The sequence below is a fragment of the Muscardinus avellanarius genome (assembly GCF_963383645.1).
Source record: "Muscardinus avellanarius genome assembly, chromosome: 15".
Classification (NCBI taxonomy): Eukaryota; Metazoa; Chordata; class Mammalia; order Rodentia; family Gliridae; genus Muscardinus; species Muscardinus avellanarius.
Window position 1 is genome coordinate 7418040 of NC_137801.1, and position 24401 is coordinate 7442440.

A 24401-nucleotide genomic window follows, 5' to 3' on the forward strand; every position below is an offset into this window, starting at 1 on the left:
CAACACCCTGGTGTGGTCCTTGGCATCCAGGTGGATGACAGGAGGTCCTGACCCTGGCCAGGCAGGGGAGGGGGCACCACTGAGCTCTTGCCAGCAAACCCAGCCCCTTGTGCAGCTGCCCACCAATGCCCAGGCAGGCCAGGCTCCCCAGCTGGCTTCTACGTGCTTTTTAGGTGATGTGAATTATATCTGTGTATTTGTGATGCATGTTTGCTGAAAGATTAATAAATCATTTCTGTGCCTTTAGCAAACTTCCAGTGTTGCTCTTAAAAAGGGATCATCTACCTTCCGGGACCACAAGGTTAAGGTAACCCCGCTAGGTAACCCCGATAGGCCCGCGGGGCAGCCCGACAGAGAGAGAGACAGTGAGGGCGAGGGTGAGGTAAGCAGCCCCCGGGCGCCCTGGGGGTCCCCAGCTCGCATCTCCCTGCCAGCTCAGGTGTCTTCTGAGAATACACTCTTGCATCTTCTGTTGTCTGATATGGCTTGTGAGGTCTTAAATTCAAGGAGCCCGGAATCACGCCTTCTTCTAACTTGCAGGGCCTCTCTGGAGCCGCCCTTGCCAGTGGGCAGCGGTGCTTCTCGGCCGGGGGCTTTGCTCTGGCCTTGGTGGCTGGAGCTGGTGATGGGCAGGGCCCTGGCGGGGAGGTGGTGGGCAGCTCAGCTCTCCTCCGTCTGTGGCCAGGCTGGCCCTGCTCCTGACCTTGGCGGGCAGCTGGAGGTGTCAGCTCAGCTCCAGGACTCTGAGCTCCCCAGAGCCCGGCCCTGCCAGCCATAGTGGCCGTAGACGGGGCTCTAGAACCCAGGAGTGGCAGTCGATGGAAGATGTCTGGACCCGGGGCAGCGCCTTCCCAGAAGGTGGCTCCTTGGCCGTGCGGTGTCAGATGGAAGCCCTGTAGCTGCTGCCGCCAGCAGCCCCCTGGGCCCGGTCTGCGTGGCCCCTCGCAGGTGCCGGGTGCCTGGCCCGCTGAGCGCTCTGACTTCGTAGCCCTAAGCTCCCTCCCAGGCTCCTTCGACTGACTGCTTCTGCTGGCTCCGGGGCATTTCCTGCGGGCTCAGGCTTGCTCTGCGGCACCCACAGCTGAGTCCCTCCTGGGCCCTGCGCAGGCAGGTGTCTGGGAGGGTCACGGGCTCTCCTGTCTCTGCAGGGCCCTCTGCTGCGCTGGCTCAAGGTGAACTTCAGCGAGGCCTTTATTGCCTGGATCCACATAAAGGCCCTCAGAGTGTTTGTGGAGTCGGTGCTCAGGTGCGTGAGGTGGAGGGGGACCCGGGCGGGGCTGTCCTGGGGGGCTGCGGGGCCAGCTCACCAGGAGCTCCAGCAAGCCCCGCCCCGTTCCCCCGCTGGCCACCACTCCCTCCCTTTACCATAGACTCAGGTCAGCGTCACCCAGGCTAGCTGCCTGGTGATAAATTAATAATTTAATAAATTGTTAAATACTTTATTAATAATTTAATACTTTTTAATAAGTTAATAAATATTTAATAAATAAGTGTTTAATAAATATTAATAAATTAATACCAGCCTGCAGGACCCAGGTGACTCTTAGAAGTCCCCAGACTGTCTAGGTCCTCACTCTCCAAGGCCAGCCCTTGAGGCAGCCCCAAAGGAAGCCAAAACCCAAGCCAGGTGGTGTGCTCTTGTAGTCTCAATACTTGGGAGGCTGAGACAGGAGGATTGAATTCGAGGTCATCCTCAGCTACTTAGTGAGGCCCTCTGCAACTTAGTGAGAACTTGTTTCAAAATGATAAAAAGTAGGGCTGGGGGTGTAGCTCAGAAGTAGAAGGCCCCTGGGTTCCATCCCCAGTACCGCAAAAAACAAAACAAAACAAAACAAAAAAAATAACAAACCAACAATAACAAAAAAACCAGACCACCACCACCAAACCTAATTTTCCCTTCTTATTATTTAATGAAAGCAAACTGAGTTCACTGAGGAAAATTTGGAAACTATAGGTAAATACAAAGAAAATTTGTTTTGTTTTATGCTGGGGATCAAACCCAAGGCCTCACTCTTCCTAAGCTGAGCTATACCCCACCCAGCTGGGTTTTTTTTTTTTTTTTTTTTTTTTTTTTTTTTTTTTTTTTGGTGGTACTGGGGTTCCTGGAAGCCCTTCTACCTCTGGGCTACACTCCCAGACCTATTTTCTGTATTTTTGAAACAGGGTCTCTTAAACCAGCGCGGCTGGCCTCGATCCTCCTGCCTCTGCCTCCCAAGTGCAGGAATTACAAGCGTGTGCCACCACGCCCGGTGATGGGGTTTGTTTTTTAAAATATATAGACATACATTAATTTTCACTAAATTTTTATGGAAATAGACTCAGGCAGAAAATACATTTTACATGTGGTACTGGGGATTGAATCTCGGGTTGTTCTACCTCCAAGCCACACCCCCAGCCCTATTTAATTAAATTAATTTTTGTGGTACTGGGGATTGAATCCAGGGACATTCTGCCTCTGAGCTCCATCCCCCAGGGACTCTCCAAGTTGCAGAAGGCCTCAGTAAGCAGTTGAGGCTGACTGTGAACCTGCGATACTCCTGTCGCAGCCTCCCAAGTACTGGGATAACGAGCGTGCACCGCCATGCCCGGCTTATTTCTTATTTTGAAACAGGTTCTCGCTAAGTTGTGAAGGGTCTCACTAAATTGCCAACACTGGCCTCGAACCTGGTCCTCCAGTTTCAGCCTCCCACGTACTGGGATTATAAGCATGTGCCACCACACCTGGCTTATTTTTTATTTTTTAATTTTAATTTAATTTTTTGCAGTACTGGGGATGGAGCCCAAGGGCATTCTATCTCTGAGCTAGAGCCCCAGCTTTTTGTGTGTGTGTGTGTGTGGTACTGGGGGTGGAACCCAGAGGCTTTCTACTTCTGGGTTATACTCCCAGACCCATTTTTTATATTTTATTTGGAAACAGGGTCTCACTAAGTTGCTGAGAGCCTAAGTAGCTGAGGCTGGCTTGGAACCTGTGCGATCCTCCTGTCTCAGCTTCCCAAGCGCAGGGATTACAAGCGTGCGCCACCACGCCCGGCCCCAGCCCAATTTTTTATTCTTTATTTTGAAATAGGATCTCACTGAGTTGCAAAGGGCCTAAGTAGCTGAGACTGTCCTCAAACTGTGATCCTCCTGTCTCAGCCTCCCAAATACTGGGATTACAAGCAGGTGCCACCATGCCCAGCTTATTTTTTATTTTGAAACAGGCTCTTGCTGATTGTGGAGGGCCTCACTAAATTGCCAAGGCTGGCCTCAAGCCTGCAGTCCTCCTTTCTCAGCTTCCCAGGCCCGGCAGGATATGCTCTCTGGAGGCTGTTTCTCTGCCTCCCTCCGAACATGTCCTGTGCCCTTCCATGTCCTGGAGCATGGGGGCTGTGTGTGCGGCCCTCTGACCTGCAGGCCACTGCGCCCTCGCCCTCCGTTCCCTGGGCCTGCCTGACCCCCTCCAGCCTCCTCCCAGCCTAGGCTCTTCCCTGCGCTTGTTTCTGGGCTCAGGAGCTGCCATGGGCTGCTGGACCTGGATATCCAGCTCCCCTTCCCTCCCTGTCCTTTCCTCTCTCTTCCCTCCCTGTCCAGGGGCTTCCCCGCTCTTTCCATCCTCAGACCCGGAGCCTCCAGGTCAGTGTGGATTCTCCCCACCCTGACCCTGCCACGCAGCCCCGGGCGACCCAGTCTCCTCTCCCTCACTCTTCATCTGCCTCTGGACGCTCCTGGCTGGTACCTACCGGAAGCCTCTTCCTTCTAGGCCTCCTCCTTCTCCTCCTCCTCTTCCTCTTCCTTCTCCTCCTCCTCTTCCACGTGGCCGTCAATATAGGTTCTGCCCATATAAAGATCTGACTCGGCTTCGTTCTCCCACCGCACACCCGCGGTGCCGGCGCCTCAGAGGCCTGCAGGCGTGGCTTGCGGCACTGTGCGCGGGTCTCCCTGCAAACCCGCAGCGTCCGGCGGTCTCCAGGGCAGGCAGGCCCCGGTAGACCCGACTCTGTTGGAAACCTTTGGCAATGGACTCAGTTATGGTGCGGCCTGGCTGTGCCGTGCGGATGCCCATTTGCTCAAGAGAACCATCCTTAATATCCTACTTGGGTTTGATGAAATCAAGCTATTTTCTCTGACTTCTTGCAAAAGTAAGCCTTTTCCAAACCAATTATGCATGACATCTTTTACTCTGTTTTTTTTTTTTAGTGTAGCTGTCATAATCATGAACATTTCATTAAATAAATGAAATATAACATAAAATCAAGTTCAGGGCATGGCTGTGGCTCAGTGGTAGAGCCTTTGCCCAGCATACCTGAGGTCCTTGGTTTGATTCCCAGCGTGGCAGAAAAAAAAAATTCCCCAAATTAGAAATATAGACACAGGAAGCTAAAGTTCTGTCTTGCTGCTTGTAGATGATCATGGGTAATGGCTTTAAGACTGTTTACTCCTCTAAAGAGGAGGATTTGTACTTAATGTTCTGTAATGTGGCTCACTGGCTGTATCTTATCCTCTCAGATCAGAATTGTAGAGCTCTTTGACCCTTTTTTTTTTTTTTTGCAGTACCCAGGATGGAACCCAGGGGCACTGTACCTCTAAGCTACACCCCAGCCCCATTTTTTTGTCTCTTATTATATTTATTTATTTATTTATTTTTGGTGGTACTAGGGATGGAACCCTTCTACCTCCGGGCTACACTCCCAGACCTATTTTATATTTTTATTTGGAAACAGGGTCTCTTAAAGCCAGCGAGGTTGGCTTCGAACCTGCGTGATCCTCCTGTCTCTGCCTCCCAAGAATGGGGATTACAAGCGTGCGCCACCATGCCAGCTAGTCTTTTATTTTTTTTTGAAACAGGGTCCCACTGAGTTGCAGAGGGCCTCGCTAAGTAGCTTAGGCTGTCCAGGAACCGGGATCCTCCAGTCTCCTTCTCCTGAATGGAATGCCGGGATTCCAAGCATGCCTGCCGCGCCTGGCCTTTGACCCTTTTGGGTGTCTTTCTTACATCTGGTCATTTGGTCAAGACAGGGAAATAGTTGCTGGGTGTGGTGGCGCACGCTTGTAATTCCAATACTTGGGAGGCTGAGACAGGAGGGTTGCGCAGGTTTGAAGCCAGCCTCAGCTACTTAGTGAGGCTCTCAACAACTTAGACCCTGTTTCCAAATAAAATATGAAATAGGTCTGTCTGGGGATGTAGCTTGGAGGTAGAAAGCCCCTGGGGGTGTTCCATCCTCAGTATCACAAAAACAAAAACCAAGAAAATAGTTGTTGAATTATCAAGGACCTTAAAGCTTCTGTGTGAGGGGCGGAGGCAAGCCCCACCTGCCTCTGTGCCCCGACCTCCCTGTGGGTCTTCCTTCATTTAGCACGCATTGCTTGGTCTTCTTGTCTTCCCCCTCTCTGGGGGAGCCGAGTCTCACTCTCTCACTCAGGCCAGAGTAAAAGAGCAGCTGCAAAATGTGGTCGATGGACTCAAACCAAGAGGAGGAGCACTGCCTCTTCCTTGCGGGTGGAGGGCACTCAGTGCTTCAGGGACCCTGGCTGGAAGGGCGCTGTGTGAGTGCTGGGCTGGGTTGAGGCAGCTGCAGCTGAGCCTGATGGCTGGGTCTGGACCTGCCTTCTTGGAGGCTCCTCCCCCAGCTGCCCGAGGGGAGTGTGGGCGGGGGGGGGGGGGGGGGGGGAGCTGGCCTGGAAGCCCTGGTCTGTGCAGAAGGGAGGTGGCCTTTGGAATTGGTCCAGAGGGCACTTTAGCAGAAGGGTGCCACGGAGGGCTGGGGGGTCCTGAAGCCGGGAGGCTGGGAGGGCTGGGGGGTCCTGAAGCCAGGAGTGGCCAGGAAAGGGGTCGAGGGCTTGCAGCCTTGATAAACGGGCAGCACAACCGAGTCCAGCCAGCCGGTAGCTCGTGATCACGGAGTGCCTGGTGTTCAGCAGACCCTTGGGCCCTGATGGTGCTTGGCCCAGGAGCTCAGTTGGGAAGGTGGAGGCCTGGAGCACGGGCACCTTGGCAGAGGGCGCGGCCAGTGGCCAAGCTGAAGGATGGTGCAGGGAAGGCCTGGGAGTCAGGGTGGGAGCATTGAGGCCACTACTTTTAGCAAACAGGCGCCTGGGGCGTGTGATCTGAGATGGTGGCACTGTGCCAGGAAGGGGATGCTGCTCAGGTGCAGTCCGGGTTGGGAGTGCTGTTGACAGTGGTTGGTTTAGGAAGGAGCCAGGGGAAGGCCGGAGGAGGACATTGGAGGATGAGCCTCCAGAGAGTGTATCTCCCCCGGGTGACAGCAGAGCTGTGGTGAGCAGAAAGGAGCAGAGAAGAGGGGGCCGCATCCTCTCACCTGGGCTCAGGGCCGCCCCAGGTTGCGCTCTGCTGGGTGGGCGGAAGCAGGGGCACCCACCGTCAGATGGCTGCTGCCTCGCTTCCCTCCCTTCCTCAGCTCCAAAGGGGAGCGCTGCATCTCAGGGATACTTGGCCTGAAGCAAGAGCAGGTTTTGGAGCCAGGGGGTAACTCATGGACCATGATCACGGTACGAGTCAGGTGTGGTGGCACACGCTTGTCATCCCAGCATTTGGGAGGCTGAGACAGGAGGATCGCGGTCCGCGGCCAGCTTCAGCTACTTGATGAGGCCCTTTGCAACTCAGTTAGACCCTGCTTCAAAGTAAAGAATAAAAAACAGGGCTGGGGGTATAGCTCAGAGGTAGAATGCCCCTGGGTTCCATCCCCAGTACTGAAAAAAAAAAAATTTACCCATAGTACTAATAGGTCCCGTGGTGTGCCATCAGTTCCTAGCAGGCCCCAATCTGGAAACCCCAGACCTTGGTGTACATGTCCCAGATGGCGAGGATGGCCTCACACCAGGGCTTGGAGGCTTGAAGACACTGGGGTTGTGAACAGCAGGCCCTGGAATAGCTCGTGCCAAGTGGTTTTTAATGTCTTTGGGCATACGACTGGGTAGATTGTGAGTCTTATGTACTTAAACATTCGGCAAAAGGATATTGATATAAGATTTTCCTGCTGCTTTCCATTAGTGGAGAAAAAAAGCAGAGCCACTCTTCAGTTTCAGGATGGAGCTGGGTGCTGTTGGTCACCAGGAGTGCATGACCTGTCACCTCAGGTCAGAAGCAGGTCCTCGGGCTCTTCTATCCAGAGCTTGGCTTCACCTCTGGCCCTAGACATTTTGCACAACTTAGTTTGGGGGTTTTCTTAAGCTGTGTTGGTTGAAGCTGTTCATTCTTAGGCCTTCTTTCTGCCAGGCTGGTTTCACCAGTGTTGGCACTCAGGAGCTGACGCGCTGTTTTCCTGGACAGGTATGGACTGCCAGTGAACTTTCAGGCAGTGCTCCTGCAGCTGCACAAGAAGTCGGCCACCAAACGCTTGAGAGAGGTGCTGAACTCTGCCTTCCGACACCTGGATGAAGTAGCTGCTGCCAGTATACTGGATGTAGGTATACAGCCCGGAGCTGGCTGCGCTTCTACAGCACCTATGGCAGACACTTGAAACAAAACAAGGCTCTACTCCCTGCATGCCAGTGCAGGGCTGTAGCCCCAGTACTTGGGAGGCCGGGACAGAATTGCAGGTTTAAGGCCAGCCTCACCACTTTAGTGGACTCCCAGTAACTTCGTGAGACCTTGTTTCTAAGTAAAAAGGGCTGGGGTAGCTCTGAGGCAGAATGCCCAAGTTCAGTCTTAGCACCACTCAAGGCTCTTGCCATGAAACAGCAGGAAGGGATGGCAGGGGCGGGGCCCGGCCCCTGGGGAGCGCCCTCAGGGACCTAGTGAGCGCTAAGAACAGCCCGTCTGTCTCTTCCTAGGCGTCCGTGGAGATCCCTGGCCTGCAGCTCAGCAACCAAGACTATTTCCCCTACGTCTACTTCCACATCGACCTCAGTCTTCTCGACTAGCAGGGTCAGTGGGCACCACTTCATTTCACATGCAGACTGCCACACGCTTCTCTCTAAGGCAGAGGACAGTCCTACAGAGCTTAGGTGTTCAGATAAATGGCTCACAGTAGTTAGTTACAGCGTATTTATTTTTGTAAGTTAACAATAAAATGCTCAGTCCTTTGAAGTGTCTCTTATATTCTAACATAATTCAAAACCTCACTTCTGAGTGTTTTTACATCCTCTGAATTACCTGTGACACAGTAACCTGTGCCTTTCACATTGCAATGGGAATTTAAGGGAGATTAGTGAACTATGAGAGCCTTGAGCTCACTGTGTCCCAGGTAGAGCCCCACGGTCCCCGACAGCCCAGAGACACACACGGGGGTGAGTGTGGCCTCAGGTGGCAGCAGAGTGCCGTGGCCTCCGCACCGTGGCGTCCTGGTGGAAGCTTCTGAGTCTAAGAGGTCTTCCCATTTTAAAATGCTTACAGGGAGTTGGGAGACAGGGTGATCAGATCATAACAAATTAACTAGCTGGGACATCAGACTCTGGATTTATGACATCAACACTAATTTCATACATTTATCGACATTGTCCAAAATATTTTATTCTTTAATGGAAAAGCCATTGATATCCAAGTTAAGGAATCACATTTTTTTTTTTTAAAAAACCTATATATAATAAAGAAACAGCCTCCAAGAACATTCAAGCAGCAGTCAGAGGGAGGGAGAAAGGTCTCAACAGCCCTGTTTTCTTCAGAATATTATGTGACAGAATACATCCAATCCACTGGCTACAACAATTCATAGAATTTTTCAGTGTATTCTTGAGATGCAGAAGTTCACTGTTGCAGTGTTTACAAATGACCAATCCGTGCTACTTCTTGGTTAAAAAGGCCACTGGAAGATTCCTCTGGTTGTAAAGAAATGTTTCTTCACTGCTGAAAATAACCTGCTTGCTCCCAAGAGAAGAGCTGAAGCCTGGGCCGTGGCTCTCACAATTCGTCTTTCTCCAAGTCGTCGAGCTCCACATCGCTGAGGTCAATGTCGTCCTCCACCGGAAGCTGGGAGACAGGAAGCCACGGTCAGAGCTGCGAGGGGCCCCAGACGGCGCCCTCGCCCGTAAAGGAGAGGCTGCGTCCCAGGCTCCACCCAGGCCTGCTTCTGAGTCTATTACTATACGGTGTAGAGGCTGACAGCTGGGATGAAGCATGAATGCAACGGAACACTTTGTCTCTTTAAAACTGAAAACCAGTTAAAGGATACTGGTCCTTACCCTTCTAAGGAGAACTATATAGAAATGTAAATTTAAAGCTATAATTTTATATATCTCTGAGACATAGTTCATAAATTCCAGGTCAAATATTCACCGTAGTGGGATTAATCAAGAAAGCAACCTCTTTCTTGGAATCAGCCTAGATATCTGTCAAGACCACCAAGTGCTGCGAGATAGGGAAGACAGAACAAAGGTTCTGCGGAGAAGCCCGCCGAGCAGCGTGGGCATGGGGCTCAGGACACCGCGGGGCACCCTGGCCTGATCGGGCCACAGAGCTCTGCAGGCGCGGCCACACTCACCTCGCCATCCTTGCCGTCCCAAGGCTCTCTGGCCACGATGGCAGGAAATGCCCCACCTCCCACGGGCGCTGTGGAGCCACGCCCAAAGGACAGCTCCCTGGGGAAGACAAGCAAGACACACGCTTATGATGACAAAAAACTGCCAGGAACAGCTCTTGAGAAAGAGCCAGCTGCCTGCTGTGCAAGGCACAGGGCACTTCTGCCTCTGCTACAGTGTACTCCTTAGGGGAGAAAAACATCAACGGAACAGTATTATCTTTCTAATCACAGACCACACAACCGCAGTGATACTCCCGAGGCCTGAAGATCTTTTGCCATAATCCAAGTATGTATTCACAAGGGCCTCTGTGAATGCCGTTTCCTAGGACTGAGCCTAGGACGTCACCGGGGGGCGAGTAGTTTAACAAGCCAGGGCTGGGGCTGGGGCACATATCTGCTTCGCAGTGAGGCGTGAACTCTGTACTTGAAAAACACCACAGGCTTCTTGTCATTTGGCCATTGGAAAATCAAAGCTAAAAACTGAAAATGTGTATAGTTCATCTAACAACCCACAGGAATTCAAGGTGACAGCAAGGAAGTGAAGGCAGCGGGCCAGAATAAACAAGTCCACGATTAGAAAAACTATGTGAAGAGCAGGGCATGGTGGTCCACTCCTGTAATCCCAGCACTTGGAGGCTGAGACAGGAGGCTCAGGTTTGCAGTCAGCCTCCACATGGCAGGCTTGCTTTAAAATACTGGCGGAGCAACTGTGTGGGTAACATAAGGCTGACCATTAGTTAACTGTTCAAGTTGAAAATGAGTAGAAAAACCCTTTATCTTAGTTTTTCTAGTTGGAATTTGTTTATTTTTTGGTACTGAGGACTGGACCCAGGGGTGGTGTGTGTGTGTGTGTGTGTGTGTGTGTGTGTGTGTAAGAGAGAGAGAGAGAGAGATACTGGGGGTGGAACCCAGAGGCATTCTACCTCGTCCGGCTACACTCCCAGACCTATTTTATACTTTATTTGGAAACAGGGTCTAAGTTGCTGAGAGCCTCACTAAGTAGCTGAGGCTGGCTTCGAACCTGTGCCATCCTTCTGTCTCAGCCTCCCAAGAGCTGAGATTATAAGCATGCCCCACCACGCCCAGCTCCCAGTGGTGTTCTATCTCAGAGCTAGGCCCCTAGCCCTATTTTATTATTATTCTTTGGGGGGGGGGGGCAGGCCTGGAGATAGAACCCAGGGGCATTCGAACCCTGATACACACCCTGCCCTATTTTTTATTCTTTATTTTGAAACAGGGTCTCACTAAGTTGCAGAGGGCTTCACTAAGTAGCTGAGGCTGTCCGTGAACTGCAATCCTCCGGTCTCAGCCTCCCAAATGCTGGGATTACAAGTGTGTGCACCACGACCGGCTCCTATTTTATTATTTTGAAATAGGGTCTCCCTAAGTTGCTGAGAGCTTCACTAAGTTGCTGAGGCCAGCCTCAAATCTGCAATTCTCTGTCTCAGCTTTCCATGTACTGGGTTTGCAGGCATGTATGACCATACCTTTTATTTACTATAATGTTTGGGAGGAAAATACAAACTAAGATACCCTAAAATGTACACATTGGTGTCATGTTTTATTGAGTCTCACAAACATTTACTTCCCCCTCTGTTTAAATAGTTTCAGTTGTTTAACAAAGCTTTTAATCTAATATCTCCCATTATTATTAAATTGTAGTATCTTACTATTTATATGGTCTTAAAACAACAGGCACACATAGGTCTCTACTGTCCCAGGCACTTTCCTGATGACTTATTTCAATTACTACTAGTATTCTGTTTAAAACACACAAGACTAGGAGGCGCCTGCCCAGGCTAAGGCTGAAGCTGCCCAGGAAGCACTGGGCAGAGCTGAGCTCCGACCTCACCACCTGAGCGGAGTGTCCACACTTCACACAGTACCATGTCAAGTAGGAGGTGTGGCGGCAGAAGCGGTGCAGTTTTCACCTCCTCGTGGATATTTGGAACCCTTGAGCTATTTTTGTATGCTGAGTATCTTTCAAACACAGCTGAGAAATGAACAAGGAAGCAAGGCTTGCACACAAAATGTCTCAGGTCAAAAACTTTTACCCGCCTAAAAGATGATCGAGTCAGCTTTGGGACGAGCTCAGAGCAGAGGACAGTCTCCGTGCACTGACTCCCGAGGCTGAGAACACCGCAGCGTGGGAGTAACTTACACACACCACTTTCTTTTTCTCTTTTTCTTTTTTTTGGGTGGTACTGGGGGTGGAACCCAGAGGCCTTCTACCTCTGGGCTATACTCCCAGCCCTATTTTCTACTTTTATTTGGAGACAGGGTCTCACTAAGTTGCTGAGAGCCCCACTAAATAGCTGAGGCTGGCTTCGAACCTGTGCGATCCTGTCTCAGCCTCCCAAGAGCGGGGATTACAAGCGTGCACCACCACGCCCGGCTTAAGCACACCACTTTCACAGGACGACACCCCAAGCTCCTAAGTGAAGTGGGCACACAAGGCGGGGCGGGCGAGGCCACCCGTGGCCTGCGTGAGATCTTTGAGAACCGGAATGAGCCCAGTGCAGGTGTGCACAACGACAGTGAGGTGGCCTGAGGGCACAGTCTCAGGTACTGTGTAGACCATTTCCATAGAAAAGAGAACAAAGTATAGGAAAACTTAAAGGTTCTACTTTAAGCCAAGTATGGTAGTGCATCTTGTCATCCCAGTACTTGGGAGGCTGAGACGGGAGGATCGCGGGCTCGCGGCCAGCCTCAGCTACTTAGTGAGGCCCTCTGCAACTTAGTAAGACACTATTTTAAAATAAAGAATAAAAAATAGGGCTGGAGGTAGAATGTTCTGAGTCCAATCCCCAGTACTGCCAAAAAAAAAAAAAAAAAAAAAAGTCTATGCTAAGTAATTCCATTCATTGCCTGGCTAATATACACCTAGTTTCAAACAAAACCACACCAGTACCAAACCGAGAAAACAATGAGTAGCTAAGAAAACCAAAATTACCTGAGAAACTCGTTAATGCCCTGCTCACTGAAAGACCCTTTCAGAAGAGCAAACTTCATCTTGCGCGCATTGATGGCCGCCATGGCGGGGTACCCGAACCCGCCAATCCCCAGTGCGTTCTCAAGTTCACTCTGGGCTCCAGCTTCTGTCCACAGCCACCTGAAAAAGCAGACTGGTTTTTAGGGCAAAGATATCTTTTCAATTAGTTAGAATCTTCCTAACAAATCCTAATAAGTCCCAGAAGGGATTGCTTCATTAGTAAGACAGTTTTGTCCTCTTACCCAAACACCACCCCCTATGTGAGTTCCATTTTTAAGTGAGGCCGCACCAGGACCACTAGTGCTGTAGTGCGCACCGCACTCTGCAGGGCTGAGACGGTGGACCTCACGGAGGAGGCAAGGGCCGCGCGAGGGCACCAGGCAGCGGTGAAGCAGAGGACACTGAGGACGGGAAGGGGACAGACGCAGGGACAGGCTTTGTCTTAAGAGTTCGCCTAGATCCAGTGCTCTCTCACAAGTGGTAAGGAAGCACACGATTTCCTCTTTAGCTTTCGAGGTTGTACTAGAATTGAGCCATCTCACTATTTTTTGTGTTTGCTGCCTAGAGCCCTGACCACCATGTAAAATGATTCCTGCTGGGGTGGTGGTGCACACCTGTAACGCCAGTATTTGGGAGGCTGAGACGGGGGGGATGGCAGGTCTGCAGTCAGCCTGAGCAACTCAGTGAGGCTCTCAGCAACTTAGCAGGACCTGCTTCCAAATAAAAAATAAAACGGGAGGTGGGGGGACGACAGCCCAGAGGTAGCAGGCCCCCGGGTGCCAACCCTAGTACCTCAAAATAAACAAAATAATGATTCCTGTAAGAAACCACATGCCGTGGGCAAGGAAGTGGGCATAAGTGAGCTGCCTCAGTTTCCCTCCTAGACGGTGCTGTTTCTGCCTTACATAAGGGCACAGTGGGCAGAAGGCACCTTGCCGCGCCGAGGCAGCGCACTCAAGCCCTGCGGCTCCCACCACCAACCAGCACAAGGTGATCGGCTGGCTAACTCACCCCCACATTTTCTTCTTGTATTTTTCTGCCAACTTCAGAAGAACTTCCAAATAAGAGTTTCTGCCTGCAGCTCCTGATTTAAACAGACAAGAGTTAAAGGTAAAGCTAACCCGGCCCACTTAGACTGTTCTCAGGGCGCCCCCAGGCCCGGCGGCAGGCAGCCGCGGCGGCTCAGGCTCACCGGTGTCGAGGATGTGGGGCAGCACGGCCACGATGCAGAGCTGGTGCTCCTCACACGTCTTCTTGGCGACGTCCTCGTTGATTACCTGTGGAGCCCAGAAAACAAGGTGGTTACAGGACTGCACAATACCACACGACACCAAAGGCGAGCTTCACACACGCCTGGCCCTGGCAGGAGAGGCGTCTACCAAAAAATACTTCCTTGTACAGATGCACCAACAAGGACGTTCTAGAAATACTGCTGTCGTTTCTTCCCGAGCCATCTACTGCACACACGGTCTCTGAAATTACAGCACCTGCGCCAGCCTGGCCCCCGCTTACTCGTTAAATAGGCAAACAGGTTATACATATATGCACCGTCCTGTCCAAAGGGCTCAGGACTCTGCCATAATTAATTCAAATGCAACAGAGACAAAGCCCCTCCCAGCGCTCACATGAGACTGCATGAGAGAAAGCTACTGCAGGGCACTAGCGCGGCCCCGTGAGTACGTGCTCAATAATGTTGGCTAGTTTTCTGAGCGACCACATTCACTCCACTGTGTACAGGTTTAGATATGGCGTTATCCACAGTGTAATTATTTTAATTCTAAAAGTGATGAAACAGAAGCAAAACTCATCAGATATTTTTTCCCTCTCAAAGCACAAAACTATTTAAGAATAATTTTAAATGGAAAGAGCTTAATTTGAACAAACAAGTGTCATTCCTGCGTAACATTCCTTCCAGCAGACTGGAAACACTCCTGACTGCCTGGTGGAGTGGCTTACCTCAAGCAGCTCAGGAGGCGGGGCGTTATCAGAAAACAAATCAAGGGCCCGGGACACTATGTCCGATCTCGTCCGTCCGCCATCATAATCCACGGGAGACTCGTCCTTCTGAAAGATCTTGATTGTAGGGAATCCTCTGATCTATTTAAAATAGTACAAACTCAAAGTGACAATTAAGCCACAATCTTTAAAGGTTCTAAATCATCTTACAGGTAATTTTCTACAGCAAAAACATTCCTCAACCTGCACCAACGTTAAAGGGACGACTCTTAGAGGTTCATTAATCACAGAGTTCAAACAGTGATTGCAGAGTTCAGCCAAATCTTATCAAGTCCTGGGTATTTAATTAGTACAGTGCACGTGCTCTAGAACAAACAGCAACTTTTGAAAGCCATGTAAACGGCCTGTAAAAGCAGGGCCTCCCTCCCACCCGAGTGCACAGTGCAAGTGGCATGGTGTGACCTCCAGAGCTGGGAGTCAGGACTAGGAAGGAACTCAGATCCTTGGCTTACAAACCCACCAACACCTCCCTCCACCTCACTGGATGGCCTGGGTAACAGAGGAAGGGCCGGGCACGCATGCCCCTCCCACTCCAGAGGCCAGCTTCAGGCACTCACCCCGTATCGGCTGGTGAGAGCCTGATTGGCAGTGGCGTCCACAGCTGCCAGCTTCACTCTCCCCTTTGTCTGCTCCTTCACCTCCGTAGCCGCAGCAGCCCACTCTGGCTCCAAGCTACAGAAACATCGCAGTTTAAAGTGCTTCCCACTCACAGCACAGGTCCTCTGATCTGGCCCTTTCTGCTGAATCCCTGCCTGGACAACCTCGCGCACAGCTTCACAGAAGAAATGACGCTAGCCTCAGAGGCCTCCTGGTCCGTCTGGGGACCCAAGTCACTCCCCAAGTCTGGACACTAGGCAGCCTGCTAGAGAAACTCTGGGCACTGACGTCAAAACTGAAGGCTCACTCAGAGCCAGACCTTTCCCGGAGATCGCGAGAGCATCTACTTTCTAGCTCAGTTTCTTAAAAATGAGCCAAAGCACTGAGTGCTGCGACTCAACAGACCACGGCAGGAAGCACTTACTTTTTACAGTGTCCACACCACGGGGCGTAAAACTCCACCATCCAAACGTCTTCACTGCCAAGAACATGCTCGTCGAAGCTGTCGTCTGTCAGCTCAATCACGTCCTTCTTACTTGAACTATCGCTTCCACCCTGTAATTTTTGACATTAAATGTCAAATTACCACATGGCCATAAAGAGCATTTCTAATGTCTATAGTGAGACCTTGTTTCAAAATAAATAAACAATAGGGCTGGGGATGTAGTTCAAAGGTAGAACACCCCTGGGTTCCATCCCCAGTACAGCAGATCAACCAACCAACCAACCAACCAGGGGGAAAAATCCTATCTTCTTCAAGGAGTCCATACTTAAGCTATGAAATCATGACACTCATTAAATACTGACATTATAAGCCAAGAATAGTGGCGCAGGCCTGTAATCTCAATACGTGAGAGTCTAATACAGGGAAACTGCAGGTTCCAAATCAGCCCCAGCAACTTAAGAGAGACCCTGCTTCAATAAAATAAATAAGAAGGGCTTGGGATGTAGCCCAGAGGTAGAATGTCCCTGGGTTCAAGCCCCAGCAGTATGCATTTGTACACGCATGCGTACACACACCCCTACGCCATATCTGTACAGATGAGGTTACAGAGCCTCACCTGTTTTCCAGAGCTGTATCCACCGCTCTTCCCCCGGAGGCGATCCTTTACGAGCTGGCGCAGGGCACTGAGGGCCGCGTCCACGATGGCCTCACCAGTTCTGCCACCTGCAGGTCAGCAAGGGGAGCCAGGGTCAGTGAGGCAGGTCCTCAGCCCGGCCTGCTACACGGGCTTCTCTGGTGCCGCCAAGATTCGCACCGCAAGTGCACTTTGCACCAGACTCTGTGCCTGGAAAGCCAAGCTTTTCATCAGCTTTGGGTTTTGAGTGTGCACAAGAATTGCCTGTTCAGGACAGTAAATGTCATCTACTAAAGAGAACAGCACCCAGATGTTTATTAAATGGACAATATGTACACAAATGAATAAGAAATTTAGTATCAATTAGGAAAGCAGGGAACCTTACAAATATGGGAAACCCCTATTCCTGTGTACAGGGCACAGAAAGTACATGAAAACAGGAGGGTACGAGGCATCCTGGAAGCCAAGTAACTCCCAGCAGCAATCCACGCCTCTCTTTTTCCACCTTGCTCAAAGGTTAGCGTTGGCTGCACTCAATCCTGTGTGCGCATGCGCACGGGACTGGACAGTCTACCTGGAGCTGCGTCCCTTGCACTACTCTTTTTGAAACAGGACTCAGTAATTTGCTAAGACTGGCCTTGAACTGTGACCCCGTCTCCAGGAGCGCCTCCAGGAGCCCAGTGCTGCTTGGCTTAGCTGCACTTACCGAGGCCCGGTGACAGGAGTTGAGGAGACCCAGACCACTCGGAGTCGGGCTGTCAGCAGCCCAGAGGGGGCGACAGTCACCACCTCCAGAGGTTGAGGAGGGAACGCTAATGCAATCTCTCTAGAAAGCTTCCTTCTTCCTTTGGCTCTAATGAAACTACCCAGGATGATAAGAATGTTTGCGCTCAGCTCACAATTCACATTAGACAGAGAAGGTGGTGCAGTAGCCCTCCTGATTTTTTATTCACTTTCAACTGTTTCAGTTAACCACTGTCAACATCAGAAAATATGATTTGTCATGACTCTTCCAAGTGGGGATAGACCATATTCACACAACTTTTACTACTACTGTACCCTGTCATTGTTCCTGTTGTTATTTCTGCTAATCTCTTACTGTGCCTAACTTATAAATTAAGGCGTGCATATACAGGGAAAAGTCTGTACTGGGTTTGGTACGATCCGAGGTTCCGGCTTCCAGCAGGGCCTAACAACACGTCTGTACAGGTAAGGGGTCGAGGCACAGGAACTCAGATGGCTTTGGTCCTGTCACGCTGCATCCTGGCTGAGAGTCCAGTGCATCTCCACCGAAGGGCGAGGCTCAGCAGGAACGGCGCCTTCCACTCTTCATCTGTGCCGTCCTTATCTACAACGTGCCAGACAGGAGCCGCGCCAGGGAACGGGCTTCCCGTGGTGGACAGTGGGCGGCGAGCCCGCAAAGGGTCTGACCCAAGTGCTTTCAGCTCTGCTGTCCTGCTGCACACACAGCCATAGAGCATGCGTGAAGGACAGTGCGGCTGTGTTCCGGAAAACCTTAAACAGCAGCTGCCAGGCGCTTACTCCGACCATATCCTACAGCTCTGGAGCTGGGGAGTCTAGAAGTGATTTGTCTAAAGGCCTTATCGCCAAGGGCCCTGACCTCTAGGTGGAGATGAACCAACGACCCTGATGTCCATACCAAGTGTTTGTCTCCTATGCTTTGTAGGCACTATTGTAATTAAGCTTCTGGTATCCTAAAATCAGGTTTTCTCATGCCCATTTTCCAGATAAGGACCAAGCTCAGGAAGATCACATCTGTTCAGGTTCAGGGCCTAAGTGTGGCGAGGCCGGCGGCAAGGCCAGGCCGGTGCCTGCGTTCCCTCTACGGACTCCGCGCCTGACTCCCTGCTCTGCCAGGGACAAAAGGACAGCAGTGCAGGCCTCACCTCACCACGGATCTGTTTTACTGTGGTGCCAGTTCTCCTACTCGGCTCCACAGGCACATACTGCTTGCCCACAGCAAAGCATGCCTGCAGACAGGCTCAGTCACTAGGTGCCTTTAAATACAGCATGCCTGCCGGGCGTGGTGGTGCACTACTGTCATTCCAGTACTTGTTCCCAGCTAGCCTCTGCTATTTAGTGAGGCTGTCAACCACTAAGTGAGACCCTGTTTCAAAGGGCTGGGGTGTAGCTCGGAGCCTCTAGGTTTCCCCCGTGCTGCAAACAACACAGACAGCACTATGCCAAACCATTTCGCTGGGACCAGGATCTGGCTGAGCTCAGCAGCTCTGGTTATCGTAAATACAACAATCTGTTAGTAATACCTTTGTTTTCTTGGTGCGTTTGCTTTGTGCTGCTGGGAATCTAGGAACTTGTATGTGCTGAGCATGAATTCTACCACTGAGCTACACCCCCAGCCTCTGTGTACAATGTTTTATTTATTTATTTTTGGTGGTACTGGGTTCCTGGAAGCCCTTCGGGCTACACTCCCAGACCTATTTTATACTTTTTTATTTTTTGAAACAGGGTCTCTTAAGCCAGAGGGGCTGGCTTTGAACCAGCGTGCGCCACCATGCCCGGCTTGTGTACAACGCTTTAAATGGAGTTAACAGGACTATGCTATAAAGAACAGTGACTAAAATAACTTTTAGTTTTGGGAGCCTGAAGCCAGAATTCTTTCTTTGCCTTAGTGACTCAGCAGACAAAATTTACTTACCTACAAAACAGAATGCATAGTACCTTAGAAAACAACTTCAGTGGTCAAATGCGATATATTTATACAGCATAAAAAGAACCACAGCAAAATGCCCCATAATACCGAGACAGTGTAAACCGACTTTCAAATCACAGGTTCTTTTTCCTTTCCACTGCTAAGGCAGTGTGGGCCTACGCTAGCATAAATGGTAACCAAAAACCTCTTCCCTACATAGCACCTCAATGTTTACAACTACTCAGGGGAACGAATCACTCTACACCATTTGTAGAATTAAGAAGTTCGGAACATAGAGGGAGGCCGAGAAACTTAGACGTGGCAGGGCTGGCAAGTTACAGACTCCTAGGCGCGCTCCTACAGGAAATGGCGTAGTTGGGGGAGCACTTACCCTGATAATCTTCTGGTTTATTTTTGTTGGATCCAAAAATCTTGATGGTAGGAAATCCCTGGACACCATACTGACCCCCCAGGGACTGGTGTTTATCTGCATCAACGGCACCAACTTTCACAACATCCTATGGAATTAGAAAAGCAGCATTTGTTTTCCCTTCTCGTGGAGCACCATCTGCTCATGCACACAGGGAGCCACCGAGGGGTTAGCCCTGAAGAGCAGAGAGGATCTCATGGAGCGATGGGTGAAAGGCAAGCACAGCCCACGATGAGAACTCTGCAGCCCTCAGAATTAGCATAGCTAAGAGCAAGCCTGCCACGTGAGCGCAGAAACTGACTCGACAAAAATACACAAGGAAACAGAATTGTGTACTCTCTAGCCCCTCCTCTCCCTACGGGTCTGGCCGCAGAAGCAGCCTTTTACATTCTGGTAGGAAACTGGCTCCTATGTGCAGTGAGCCTGCTGTTTGCCTGTGCGCAGCTGAGCGTGGACAGCTCTGGAACTCACTTTCAATGCAGTTGCTGCTTTCTTCCATTCTGGTGTTAACCGCTGGCAATGACCACACCTTTGGGGGGAGGAGAAAACACAAATGAGGCAATAGTTAACGTCTTTGGTCTTAGCCAGGCGTCGTGGCGCACGCTTGTAATCCCCGTGCTTGGGAGGCGGAGACAGGAGGATCGCGCAGGTTCGTAGCCAGCCACGCTGGTTTAGGAGACCCTGTTTCAAAAATATAAAATAGGTCTGGGAGTGTAGCCTGGAGGTAGAAGGGCTTCCAGGAACCCCAGTACCACCAAAAAATAAAATAAAATAAAGTCTTTGGTCTTTAATTCATAAAGTCTCCAACCATGGTCTGCTGAGGGCGACGCACTGGAGGTGGGAACTGGCAAGGAGGACAGGTGCTAATAAAACAGGATCCATAACCCAAAGGACATTTTGATTACTTATGACAATCATTTCTCATCCTAATAAAAAATCCAATAAATCATCAAGAGTTTAAATCACCTCAACCATTTTGACTCTGTACTGAACAGGCCTTCAGAATTTACCAGGTCCTAGCCAGATGTGGTGGCACACGCTGGTAATCCCAGCATTTGAGGCCAGCCTCAGCTACTCAGTGAGGCCCTTTGCAACTCAGTGAGACTCTGTTTAAAAATAAAGAACACAGAACAAAACAACAAACCCCAGGTCCAGTGTGCCTCAGTGTGTGGAGTTGTAAGGCGAGGCAAACGCAGGCGCTGGGGTTCTGACGAGCACCCATGGGCCAACACGACAATCACGGTTTGGGAGGTACTGGGGACTGAACCCAGGGCTATCTTACCTTTTTTTTTTTTTTTTTAACAAAGGGTCTTGTTAAGTTGTTGAGTCTGGAACCTGTGAGCCTCCTGTCTCAGCCTCCCAAATACTGGTATTACATACAAAGTGTGGGTCACCACGCCCAGCTATGATGATCACTTTTCATAAATAAAGCTGGAAGTAAGCTCTGTCCCCTTCTCCCCTTTTTTTGGTACTGGGGATTGAACCAAGGAACTCTCTATTACTAAGCTAATCTCAGTCCTTTTATTTTATTTTGAGACAGGGCTTTGCCAAATTGCTCAGGCTGGCCTTGAACTTGCGTTCCTCCTGCCTTAGCCCAAGTAGCTGGGATAGCAGGTGTGCAATACCGTGGGCAACTAGATATCACATACAACACTTTGTCACTATTTAGTATCACTCTCTGGGGCGAGAGCTCAGCTCAGCTCTAGCACTTGAAGCAGGATCTTTCGGGGAAACAGCCCCAAGTTCTGCTTCTACATATTTACACGTGCTATGTTTTGTTGTTCAGGTGAGATACTTAGATTGAGGAGTCATATTTTTTTTACTGGACTTGGACCTATTTACGAAAGGAAGACGACAATCAGGATTATCAGAGTACATATTCCTCCTTTAGCCGGGCATGGTGGCGCATGCTTGTAATCCCCGCGCTTGGGAGGCTGAGACAGGAGGATCGCATAGGTTCGAAGCCAGCCTCAGCTACTTAGTGAGGCTCTTGGCAACTTAAGTGAAACCCTGTTTCCAAATAAAATATAAAATGGGTCTGGGAGTATAGCCCAGAGGTAGAAAGCCTCTGGGTTCCACCCCCAGTACCACCAAAAAAAAAAAAAAGGAGAGTACATACTCCTTCAAGTTGAAAGTTAGGCAATACACAGCAGATTAAGGCAGCACATAGATAAATTCCTACTGTCATCAGTCTATGAGTGGAATCTAGGATCGCCTTCATTTATGAGGGTAAGCAATATTCCAGCCAATTAGTATTTATGACTCTGTCACAAAACCACAGCTATTTTCCTGTCATCACGAGAGTCACTACAACAACTTACGCACACCCGAATTTCAGAATTACAGTACCTGTTAGACTTGCTGCTGTCTCTTGGTATTTATTGTCCTCGTTAAGAAGTAGTTTGAATATCCCCATCCTCAATTTGAAATTAAAAACCTGAACTGTCCCAGTGTTGACACAATGCCCTGAAGTTTTGGATTTTGAATTAGGAACACTCAAGGGTTCCAGTCTATGTAAATATTCCCAAATCTGAAAAACGCCTGGTTTCAAGCACTTCAGATAAGGGATAATCAACCTGTACTAAGATTTATTTCAAATCTTGATAAGCATATTTCAACATCTTAGGATTCCTTTGCAATCCTATATACTTCTACTTACTACATGTCAAGTTTTTACTCTAGAAGGAATCCAAGGCCCTCACCAGGTTGCCAAAGTAGTCTAAGCATAGAAGGCTGCAAGTACCCGCTCTAACTAGGCATCTTTGTCCAGAGAACTCTGCAGTGGAGCTGTCAGTGTGACAGTAATGACCCACGGATCCAGACCTCCCTCTTGAATGCCACTTTAGTTTTTAGTGGTGCTGGGGTTTGATCTCAGGGCCTCCATGTACTAGGCAAGCCCTCTACCACTGAGCTATACCCTCAAATTCAGATCCTACCTTCTCAATTATGCTGTCTAGTATAGTTTTACAATGAAGTATATTCTCTGTTATTGCAGTTCATGGGTAGAAATAAACCACCCGTGACATGAATGATAACGAGCTGAACCTGTAAAAACTGCAGAGGCTTTCAACGCTCTAACGGTCTGCACAATGACTGATCTGAACACTTACCAATACAAATAAACCAACCTACATGGACATTAGCATTTGAATTTAGCAAACAAAAAATAAATAAAGACTTTAAAGCAGTAAAGGCATTATGATGAATGAGATCCACAATGTGGCAATGTACCTAAAGTTTCAAAGTAGAGAGTTACTTCAATTGGCTACACCAAATCTTTTTGTGTGTGTGTGTGGATCTAGGGATGGAACCCAGGGGCATTCAACCTCTGAGCTACACACCCAGCCCTATTTTTTATTCTTTATTTTGAAATCAGGTCTCACTGAGTTGCAGAGGGCCTCACTAAGTAGCTGAGGCTGTCCGCAAACCGCGATCCCCTGGTCTCAGCCTCCCAAATGCTGGGATTACATGCATGTGCCACCACGACCGGCTGCTACACCAAATCTTAAATAAAATAGTCCACTGGAACAAGTGTTGAGTATTCCAAACTCAGTTTCAGTCTGTTAAAGGAAAAAAGTGGAGCCATAGAGCAAACCTTTCATGAGGCACTTCACATGCACCCCTTCCGGCTGAGAATGGATGGTAACAGTTTCAATCACAGCCTGGCCTCAAGGTGAGGGAGGCACTGTTGGCCTTTAAGAGCCCCTCTGGGTGTCAGCTAAGGGAGCTCACCTGCAACAGCAGGCAGCTACTGGGGCTTAGGAAGCGGAGCAGTGAGCGCAGCTCCCCAACAGCAGCCGCCGGGGCTTAGGAAGCTTGCGGGCTGATGTGGTCTTCACAGCGATGACTGTCACCTGCACAGTGTGCGTAATTTCCAGTCATCTGTCTGTACTATTCTCTATATATAATATTTTGCATTAAATATGCCAGGCCCAGTGGCCCATACCTGAATTCCAGGGCTTGGGAGGCTGAAACAGGAGGACTGCAGGTTCAAAGCCAGCCCCAATAACTTAAGTAAATCCTCAACCTTAGTAAGATACTGTTCCAAAATAAAAAAGGTCTAAGGATATAGCTCAGAGGTAGAATGCTCTGGGTTCAATTGCCAGTACAAGAAAAAAAGGAAAAAATGCCTTAACTATACAAACAATTGGTACCATACTGTATTTTGGCTACATACAATTATGTAGCAGTATTAGTTCAATGGTATTTACATCTTTACACCAATGAGGGCTTTCCCAGAAACAAATATAAGAATAATATAAGATTAAATTAATATTCATATGTAAGATTTTAAATTAAACCAGATTTTCTAATTACATATTTCAAGAAACAAAGTTTTTTGTTGTTGTTTTTTTGGTAGTACTGGAGATTGAACCCAGGGCCATTCTACTTCCAAGCTAAACCCCAACCCTATTTTTTTAAGTTTGAAACAGGGCCTCTAGTACTAGGTTGATGAGTCTCACTACTTGCTAAAGCTGCCCTAGAAACTGCAATTCTCCTGTCTCAGCCTCCCAAGTACTGGGATAACAAGCGTGGGCTTCTCTGCATCTTTTAAATACATAGTAATCTACATAAACTAGATGTAGATGTTCAAATAAAATTAGATTTTCATATAGCATTTCCCCCAATTTATCAAGTATACTAAGTAATCTACAACTATTTTATAATACATACCATGGAGCATAGAATTCCACAAGCCACAAGCTGTTGCTCTGAATAACTTCTCTGTTGAAATTTGATGGTGTTAATTCGATGACATCATCACTAGAGGAATACAGACCATTCACAGCCAGAAAGAAGGTACAGCTCACCAGACCTAGAGGACAAACACAGGCACAGCATTAAGGTGGCGCAGGGCCAGGGTCCTCTCCCACCCACCAGGGCTGGGCCTTCCACAGGAAGACCCCCGCCCCCCCTGCAGCAGCAGAGCGACGGCACCCCAAGGTGCAGTGCGGCAAGAAGGGGCCAGATCCTGCCACATTTCATGAGCTTCACTGGAAAAAGACTTGAGGGGCATCTTGACGCATTCACAAGTTAACACGTATTCTTTACAACCATCCTATGAGCCGGGCGTGGTGGCGCACGCTTGTAATCCCTGCGCTTGGGAGGCTGAGACAGGAGGATCGCACAGGTTCGAAGCCAGCTTCAGCTACTTAGTGAG

General features: G+C 49.6%; 2 protein-coding genes across 4 annotated transcripts in view; one reads left to right on the top strand and one right to left on the bottom strand.

Annotated features, from left to right (window-relative positions):
* ATP6V1C2 (ATPase H+ transporting V1 subunit C2) overlaps positions 1–7860 on the top strand; it is a gene marked incomplete at both ends in the record, with an annotated part of 57619 nt that extends 49759 nt beyond the window's left edge. For 2 of the 3 annotated variants that reach the window (XM_080711061.1, XM_080711059.1), the window contains 4 exons: positions 248–382; positions 1149–1246; positions 7268–7400; positions 7771–7860. In XM_080711061.1, coding sequence (XP_080567187.1) covers positions 248–382; positions 1149–1246; positions 7268–7400; positions 7771–7860 — 456 coding nt within the window. The remainder of the gene's footprint in view (positions 1–247; positions 383–1148; positions 1247–7267; positions 7401–7770) is intronic. The other variant, XM_080711060.1, reaches the window with a different exon arrangement.
* A 976-nt stretch (positions 7861–8836) lies between these two features.
* PDIA6 (protein disulfide isomerase family A member 6) lies at positions 8837–24257 on the bottom strand (the record flags this gene model as incomplete). The annotated part of the gene is made up of 13 exons (XM_080711321.1): positions 8837–8905; positions 9417–9513; positions 12409–12567; positions 13459–13531; positions 13640–13724; positions 14404–14544; positions 15021–15135; positions 15485–15615; positions 16122–16228; positions 19202–19328; positions 19712–19769; positions 23915–24056; positions 24179–24257. 13 exons carry the CDS (start codon positions 24255–24257, stop codon positions 8837–8839), a joined length of 1383 nt encoding a protein of 460 aa, XP_080567447.1.
* Between the last annotated feature and the right edge of the window lie 144 nt (positions 24258–24401).